At 36.2% G+C, this 9071-nt stretch overlaps 1 protein-coding gene across 3 annotated transcripts; it reads left to right on the top strand.

The window, feature by feature from the left end:
• Nucleotides 1-264: 264 nt before the first annotated feature.
• On the top strand, nucleotides 265-8670 carry eIF4E1 (eukaryotic translation initiation factor 4E1). 3 transcript variants are annotated; one of them, XR_001849569.1, is made up of 7 exons: nucleotides 5478-6229; nucleotides 6314-6546; nucleotides 7303-7377; nucleotides 7437-7536; nucleotides 7603-7690; nucleotides 7761-7977; nucleotides 8046-8670. XR_001849569.1 is itself a non-coding variant. In XM_017636875.1 (7 exons), exons 2-7 carry the CDS (start codon nucleotides 6170-6172, stop codon nucleotides 7919-7921), a joined length of 717 nt encoding a protein of 238 aa, XP_017492364.1. In that variant the 5' UTR covers nucleotides 5478-5953; nucleotides 6031-6169; the 3' UTR covers nucleotides 7922-8670. The 3 variants fall into 3 exon arrangements, 2 of the variants coding, with proteins under 2 accessions (XP_017492365.1, XP_017492364.1); XM_017636875.1 differs by having other exon boundaries at nucleotides 5478-5953; nucleotides 6031-6229; nucleotides 7761-8670; XM_017636876.1 differs by lacking the exon at nucleotides 5478-6229 and adding an exon at nucleotides 265-459 and having other exon boundaries at nucleotides 7761-8670.
• The last annotated feature ends 401 nt before the right edge of the window (nucleotides 8671-9071 follow it).

Below are 9071 nucleotides of genomic sequence, written 5' to 3'. Positions count from 1 at the left end.
TTTTTTTTTGGATCGGGCCACCCATTTGGACGGAATAGCCCGAAATAGTGGTGAGCGGTACTAAACCCCACCCAAAATTCGCCTTGAAATTAACCAAAATTAAGCAAAGAACACGTATCTTATTGGGTACAAAGAAAAATAAAATAATAACTGTTCGGCTCATGTTTGTATTAACCGATTCAAAATACGCGCTTGAATTTCAAAACACGACATTGCTGTCGAATCTTATAATATAACAGTGCTTTGCGAACGCATTGNGCCAGCAAGAATCGTCCAACACAATTCGCAGTGCAGGAAAATACTTGAATTCGGAGTAAAATTGCAAATAAAAAATAAGTTTGGAATAAACGTGTTTATTTTTTATGCAATAAAAAATATCAGGTGCATTATTTAAACAGAATATATTCGAACTCGATATAAATACGAGCAATCACAATGGTATTATCCGAAAATGAAAAGGTGAGTGATATCCGGACATGACAGCATGCGCCGGATTTAACAAGGCACGATATAATAAATTGTTTTTTTCTTTACCTGGTATCTTGTTAATTGACGCGGCTATGAATGGATGTGTTAAATACTGTATAAATTGTCCCATCGCTTAGTCACGTAATAGGCAAGTGCATTGCATTTGATAAGATATTGCCTCATGCCACGCCGCCTACAGATCTAATTGGAAATAAGATCTCATGCACCAGTTAGATAGTTCTGTGTGTGTGGAATGTACATATGCCCATACGCATGTTTATGACCTTAGTTGGCCTATATGTAGCAGTATGTACTTCAGATACAATTACCGAAGGATTATCTACCTTAACATTTTCTTCCACAATAAAGTGCCTAGTATATACTATGAAAGAATGTCACATAGTGGGCAAAGTATCAATAACTCAAAAGGGAATATGCATATCTGTGTTCGTATGTCGGGAAGCTGGCTTTAGTATAATGCAACATTCCTTTTATTATTTAGACGGCAAGGATTTCTTGCTCGTTTATTTGTCAAAAGTTCTTCAACCTCTCGGCGCCAGAAAGTCATTCGCAATCGTATGCTGCGGATGTCGCATATTAAAGCGAGCCTTTCGACATAAGCACAACTTCGCTCCGGCTACTGCAGCAGGTTGAACTCCTACTTGAGTAGGTTGAATGAGGATGTGCCGAATGAGTGTCCGGCATGCGGAGAGACCCCACATGACTCGAAACATCTCTTCGCATGCCCGGAAAACCCGACAACCCTAACGGCCTTGTCCCTGTGGACAAACCCCACAGAAGCTGCACGCTTCCTAGGGTTGCCGTTAGTGGAACTTGACGACAACGACTGAGATACCAACCGTCCTGGGCGGGGTTGTTGTAGCCGCTACAACAACAACAACAACATAAGCTACTGTTCCATATGAACACGGATATGTATGTAGGTAAAATCATTTTATCGTTTTGTGTTCATACAGATACTAAAGTTTAAATTAATGCATATAAATATGAAAAATTCGTGTCAGTAGTCATTTGAAAGGCATTTACAAGGCATTTACAATTACCATTTCTAATCATTTAATATTTCCAGTTTAGAACATTAAGGTATTCCTGGAAAATATGTGATTCTATATTAGCCATAGTAAACCTCACAGGGCCTTTGTCACTTGCCAGCTTCTTCTTCCGTCTCTGTGAGTTTGAGCCCAAAGAACCGTGCTGCAATTATAGATGCAGATCATAAGGCTTCTGACATCATGAACATAGAGTTAAAGGAGTACGCGATGAGCTGGATAGTGCTTAAGGCATTTCTTTGCTCTTTTAATAAGAACAACCTTGTTTCTCGTTTTTTTTTTACAATTGGAGGGGGAGTGCCGTTAAAGAAGATGCTATGAACCGCCTCTTCCAACATTAGCTGTCAAAATGTGGGCGCCATGGACTTCCACGTTAAGATTTAGCCTGATATTAGCCATGTGGTGAAAACTTTGGAAATGTACATACATACATATGTGCATATATCGCCGGCGAATCTTCACAGTGACCCAGTACAAAGATAGACGGTTCTGCATTACCTCGTCACCATATCATAGGTTTTGTTGTGATGGTCCGTGACTGATATGTAACCATTGCCTAAAATTATTTATATATGTTGAGACGGCATTTTAATTATAAATTTGCAGTTACCTTTGTAGCTTCGTAATTTTTCTTTAGAAACCTGGGCATTTGTTTAACTTGCGTTGGCAGACATTTAAAATGTAAAAATAAGCCAGAATTTGTATAGTTATAAACATTTATTGTAGTCGCTATCTTTCCATAATATACACCCTGTTGATTTATCAGTCGATTACTGGTAAAGAGAAAATAATAAAAAAATATTTTGGTCACAAAGTTTCTCAAAGAGCACAAAGAGTGGCATGACTCACGTGTACATATGTATATATATGCTCTTTTTGATCTCCAAGAGTGTGCTTTGACTTCTTCTCAATACACTTCCTCTTCATCCTCATGCAATACCCATTTACTTAAGTCCATCAACGCTGGTTCTTACCTTCCATGGAGTGCCAAAGGAAGTCTCCGCTGAAGCAGCCTTCGCTTTCTTTTTTTCCCGTTACTTTGTTCCCCGATTCCAGTGTGTGTGAATCATATGGGTCGAAACAATTTCTTTGTACGAGTATACTGCACGTCCAGCGTGTGTTTGTTTTTCTTTTGTACGAGTTGCTTCGCTTGACCATCCGTTTGCTATGAGAGTACGTCGCACTTTGGACGTATGAACGTAAAGAAAAGATCTAAAAGAATTGGTGCTAAAAGAACAGTACCAAGTAAAGAGTATTATAAAGATCCGAAAAATAAAATTACAAACAAGTTTAGGAGAGCGGGTATTATTAGGGGCAGTGGCGTGTAGAGTGTAATGTATAAATTGAGTAATAGTATGCAGGCATGTGTATACATAATATGAATGTGTAGATATGTACTCATATACATACATACATATTGCAGCGCAGCAGTACATATAATGTGTGTAATATTTATTAAAATAAATATTATTAATAGCATAAGAGAAAAACCGTATCTGATAGAATACAGTTAACCGCCCAGACTTTCAATTCCTTCATCACACAGATTTTCGACTCTGCCTAGTATGATTACGGTTTTAGTTTACTTAACTTGTTTTAGTACATACATACTTAGTTGACGTTATAACTATGTACATATACATATTGTGTACACATACGCACATACTATGTGCATATGCATCGTGCTTTGATTGACTTAATTAGTATTGCTGTTAAGCAAACTTTTTAATATACATATATACATAAATATGTATGTACATATGTAAGGATATACATACATACAGCCATACATACCCTGCAAACCAAAGTTCCCGAAATCGTTAGGAGTATCTCATTTCTGTAACGATTTTTTTTACGAATATTCAAAGAAAATTATATGAAGGGGTTGACACAAACTCGTAAAAAAAAATCTCTACACGAAAAATAAAGAAAATTCTGGAAAAATTCTGCAAGATATTCTTCACATAGCAGCATTACCCTGCAAACCGAAGTTCACGAAATCTTAAGGAAATNAGGTGCTTTGATTGGCTTAATTAGTATTGCTGTTAAGCAAACTTTTTAATATATACATAAATATGTATGTACATATGTAAGGATATACATACATACAGACATTCATACCCTGCAAACCAAAGTTCCCGAAATCGTTAGGAGTATCTCATTTCTGTAACGATTTTTTTTACGAATATTCAAAGAAAATTATAGGAAGGGGTTGACACGAACTCGTAAAGAAATTTCTGTACGAAAAATAAAGAAAATTCTGAACGATATTCTTCATATAGCACCATTATTTTCGTTGCTTCACAGATTTTCTTCCGAAATTTCGTAAAAGAATGGAAGTGTGCGTAATTTATTTCATTTTAGAAAATTCNACACGAACTCGTAAAGAAATTTCTGTACGAAAAATAAAGAAAATTCTGGAAAAATTCTGAAAGATATTCTTCATATAGCACCATTATTTTCGTTGCTTCACAGATATTCTTCCGAAATTTCGTAAAAGAATNTATAAATATTTATCAAACTGTTAAAAACCTTTACATATGTATGTTTCCCGGGTTCCTTTATCAACAGTAGGAAATTCTTAAAGGAATTTTTTTCATTCCTCTGATATTAAAAAAGGTTCTAGAGTAAAATTCAGTACTCATTCCTTCCACTTCATTCAATATACAAACATATTTTCTACTTATTTTCCCTATTAGCAGGTTTGGCTGGAGTTTGTGTTGAATTTGCGATCCTTTCTAGCATCGCTTTAGTAACGTAGAACCGATCACCGAAGGATCGAAAAATACTTNAATGGTTTGCAGGGTATATAAATATTTATCAAACTGTTAAAAACCTTTACATATGTTTCCCGGGTTCCTTTATCAACAGTTAGAAATTCTTAAAGGAATTTTTTTCATTCCTCTGATATTAAAAAAGGTTCTAGAATAAAATTCAGTACTCATTCCTTCCACTTCATTCAATGTACAAACATATTTACTACTTATTTTCCCTATTAGCAGGTTTGGCTGGAGTTTGTGTAGAATTTGCGATCCTTTCTGGCATCGCTTTAGTAACGTAGAACCGATCACCGAAGGATCGAAAAATACTTTGTATACTCACAAAGCGCCTGATCTGTATTTACATACATACCCATACTCGCTCCAAATCGAAAGCTAAACGATCGTATACTCTTTATAAGAACGTCACCGAGGAATATAGGTACATAAAAATATCTCGTTCCAATTTTGGATTGGACTACTGTGCATCGTTTTGGCAGCCAAATATGTACATACATACATATGTATTTATGAAGACATGCAGTCAGTAAGACGATATCGCCGCAAAATCGAGAACAAAAAATATCATTCAAATCGCGTTGCGATCTCTGGAGCTTAGCTTTCTGATATTTGACTACCTNGTCAGTAAGACGATATCGCCGCAAAATCGAGAACAAAAAATATACAAATCGCGTTGCGATCTCTGGAGCTTAGCTTTCTGATATTTGACTACCTGACTGTTTGCCAGCTAGCTTGCTCTATTGTCCGACTGAACTCTCCCTCTCTATGCATAGATATGTATTCCCTCCCTGCCTATCCAGCAGTCTACGTTCAGGCAGGTTTGGCTCTTCGTGCTATATACTTATGTATATAATATACATATAAACTTCATATATGTAAGTACATTTGTATGGTATTTGACTGCTTGCTCATTGTTTAGTTGCCGTCGCGCCGGCCCGTTTTAATCACTTTACTCTGCGCTCACTGCGCATACAGTACTCGGTGTTCACTGTTCGTTGTCGTTGGAAGAAAAACACTTTTTCGAAAGCATCAAGTTTGCCTTGTATTTATGTGTTCAAATGTGAAAAAAATTATTAAAAAATCTTCTATTGGACTTTTAATTAAAAATTTCGTTTCACTTCAGTTTGTTTCGTTCACAAAAATTTTCTCTCAAAACAAAAAATAAAACCACTTGATTTGGAAATTGCAAAAACCCCGATTAAATAAAATTCGTGAAAGCCAAGAACCGATTTCGCAGCCGAATTGCTATTGCAAAGCATAAAAAGGAAAACACAACAACAACAAAAAATACAGCGATATTATATTTATACGTTACCAAAAGAAAAAATAGAACACTGCTGTCGCACAACTCAGTGAAGAGCCACGCGAGGCCATCGAAGTAGTTAAGCAGCAATATCAGCAACGCCTGTCACAAAAAATACAATATAGTAGTGGACCGCCGATATACAAAGTATACTGAAGCATCTGCTGCTTATAAGCCAGCCAGTGATCGAGTAATAAATCTTGCTACACGCCAATACTAAGTAAAAAGGCCAGTGAAACCAATTACAGCTAGAAAGCAGAAGCACAAGAGACACAGTCTCAGCTCCGATCGGAAGCTGAGAAGTAGAATTGTTGGAGTGAGCTCTGCTGGTGGTGAGACTTTGCGATTTGCGTCTCTCGGCCTGCAACAAAAGACAACAACTGTTTCTTGCTTTTGCAATCACTTACAGTATTCGCGAATCGTTCAGCACACTTTCGCTTTTAGCAGCTACTTCAGGCATTTGTCATACACCGCCCCTCCCTCAAGTTAAAAAAGACCCAACAAAAAGTTGTTTGCTACTGTGCATTTGATTGATTGATATTCGTGGCATGATGTTTCAGAGCGACTTTCATAGGAAGAAAAATTTCGCAAATCCTAATTTGTTCAATGTAATTAAATTATTTTTCCCTTTTTTGTTTTAGTTAAAAATTGCAAATAAATTTTAACTTCAAGCTTTGTTATGTTATTTGCAGAATTCCACAACTGCGGAGAACGCTGCGCCTGTTGCTCAGCCAACACCCGCTAGTGGTCGTCCAGATGCGAAGGAGGAAAACAAAGAGCAAGAAGAAGTGCGTACGGAACACCTCTTCAAACACCCTCTGCAAAATACCTGGACTTTGTGGTACTTGGAAAATGATCGCTCGAAGTCATGGGAAGACATGCAAAACGAAATCACCAGCTTCGATACAGTTGAAGACTTTTGGAGGTGAGTAATGCCATTTAAATACAATGCAAGATAGATACATTTCTTTATTTAGTTATAATTTTTATATTGTGTTATAATTTCAAAGTAACCACTATATCATACAAATTTTAAGTTGTATAACAACTAAAAGTATTGCCGGGTGAAACTCATTTGCAATTAGGTATACTTTAGCTTAATTAGCTGCAACGAGGACACTGCGATTGACCATTTAATCTGTTAACAATGGCGCTTGAAACATTCTGAATGCTTGGTTAAGTTACTTCACCTATTAGTTCAAGAACAGCAATCGACCTCCGTTAAGTGTTAATCATGGAAATCATGTGTTATTACCGCTTTTTTTTACATTCTTAAAATTGGCTTATTTGTTGCCAATTTCTTTGACATACATAGTATTTAAATTTTGTTAAATAATAAACCATTGGGGAACTTTTTCGACTTTCTTCACCAAACCTAAGCAACTTGCCTCATTTGCAAATCATCTTATAAATAAAAATTCTAAATTCAAATAAATTGCTGGCCAAATATCACCACGAGCAAAATATACAAAAGAAAAGTAATGGATGTTTCCCGGCACCTTAGTCTCTAATCCTGTTAATGCCCTCATCATAGTCGCATTTTATAGAACTTATCGCTATAGGAAACTTGACGTTGCCCCGTATTAAATATCTTATGTCTCATACTTAACCCAATCCCAAAGTCCGAATAAATAAATCTACAAATTACTAAATTAAATAAACATCTTTCTTTAATTTTCAGTCTCTACAATCACATCAAACCTCCATCTGATATCAAAATAGGCAGCGATTACTCTTTATTTAAGAAAGGCATCAGGTATACAGCGTCTGATTTTATATAAAACTACATGTGCAAACATTTATTTCGTTTTTCAGACCAATGTGGGAGGATGCGGGCAACAAACAAGGTGGCCGCTGGGTTATTACACTGAATAAGAGTTCTAAGGCAGATTTGGATAATTTGTGGCTTGATGTTGTAAGTGCATATTGTAGTTTATGCAATCGATAATATCGTATACTACATACACTACTTCATTTTTAGTTGCTTTGCTTAATTGGTGAAGCGTTTGACCATTCAGATGAGATTTGCGGCGCTGTTGTAAACATACGTGGCAAGAATAATAAAATTTGTAAGCTTAACTATTTCTCATTACGAACCTCTGATATATTTATTGTAATTTTTATTTTAACCATATTTAGCTATTTGGACAGCTAATGGCAATAACGAAGAAGCTGCATTGGAAATTGGGAATAAACTGAGAGAAGCCTTGCGTTTGGGCCGTCAAAATTTGCAATATCAGCTACATAAGGACACAATGGTTAAACAGGGTTCGAGTGTAAAATCAATTTATACTCTCTAAAAACTACATACGTTTACTACCCCTCACACATCCATATACATGAACGCTGAAAACCCGTTAGTTAATCGAGTCAAGAAAATATTTAGTATACTAATCGTGCGAATCAATAACAATTAATTTAAAGAATCGAAGAACTACAAAGGAAAATTACACAACTAAAATCCACACAACCAAGCCAAGCCAACCATTGCAAGTAGTCATCGACGTTGCTTATTCAGATATTGAATCGCAGAGTTGGCGCTTCAAAAACCTATTTCATGGTAGCTGAATATGCAAGGAGTTAACGGAATTAAAACCCGCACACCATAAACAAACACCCAAATAATACACCAACACAAATTATACAAGAAAACTTTGTTAAATGAAGATACAAATTTGTTTTACTATAGGAGAGATGGAAGCAGTGGTAGACACAAATGCAAATACAACGCCTATTCCAGGCAAATTAGTGACGATGAAATCTAAAACGCTATTATAAAATTGAAGGAAAATATATTTAATATTGATGATAGGGAGAAGCGATGAAACTGCAAAGCAGGTCTTTCAGCCACAATTATAATCGTAGATATGCATAAAAGCCAAAGGAGCTTGCTTTAAAAACTTGAAGCTTTTCGGGACTGACTGCTTTCATTGTCACTATTTGCTGGGTATGACTTAGTTCGCTTACAATTGTAGTCGTTATCCAATCCTATGCGTGTTTTAATGTAAACGAATATGGAATTAAATCTAATAAATTTAATAAAACATAATTTATGCAAGTTTATTAAATGGATATTTTTGCACCAAACGAAATATTTATATCTTTTAGTTGCGGAGCCCACGGTGGTTAATCGGGATCTACTCGAGCGCTGTGGGGACCTATTGGATTTTGAAGATTAAGGGCCGGTTGGTCAATGTCTGATTAACACAAATCGGAGGGAGAAGTTCCGGTTAAATACAAAGCCTGCTTTATCGATACTGATGTACTGGTGATAACCAGAAATTGAACAACCGGCCCTAAATGAATGAAAGAAAAGGTACGTGATGTATTCTTTCAGCGGTGGTTGATCTACAGACGTTCAAAATTGTATAAACAGTCCCATCGAAATACTCTGTTGTATGTGCGTGGGAGTACACAATTTACTCAAGCGCGTCATGTATTCACAAGGGA

The sequence above is a fragment of the Rhagoletis zephyria genome, unplaced genomic scaffold, assembly GCF_001687245.7.
Source record: "Rhagoletis zephyria isolate East Lansing unplaced genomic scaffold, Rhagoletis_zephyria_1.1 Rzeph_scaffold_19480, whole genome shotgun sequence".
NCBI classification, from domain to species: Eukaryota; Metazoa; Arthropoda; class Insecta; order Diptera; family Tephritidae; genus Rhagoletis; species Rhagoletis zephyria.
This window is presented reverse-complemented; position numbering and strand designations above follow the sequence as displayed.

Excerpts from the sequence above, each read along its gene's own strand:
- eIF4E1 (XM_017636875.1), top strand. The coding sequence starts at position 6,170 with ATGATGTTTCAGAGCGACTTTCATAGGAAGAAAAATTTCGCAAATCCT. Across the intron at positions 7,537-7,602 it reads ATAATTTGTGGCTTGATGTT|TTGCTTTGCTTAATTGGTGA; the intron begins GTAAGTGCATAT and ends CTTCATTTTTAG. Across the intron at positions 7,691-7,760 it reads TGGCAAGAATAATAAAATTT|CTATTTGGACAGCTAATGGC; the intron begins GTAAGCTTAACT and ends AACCATATTTAG.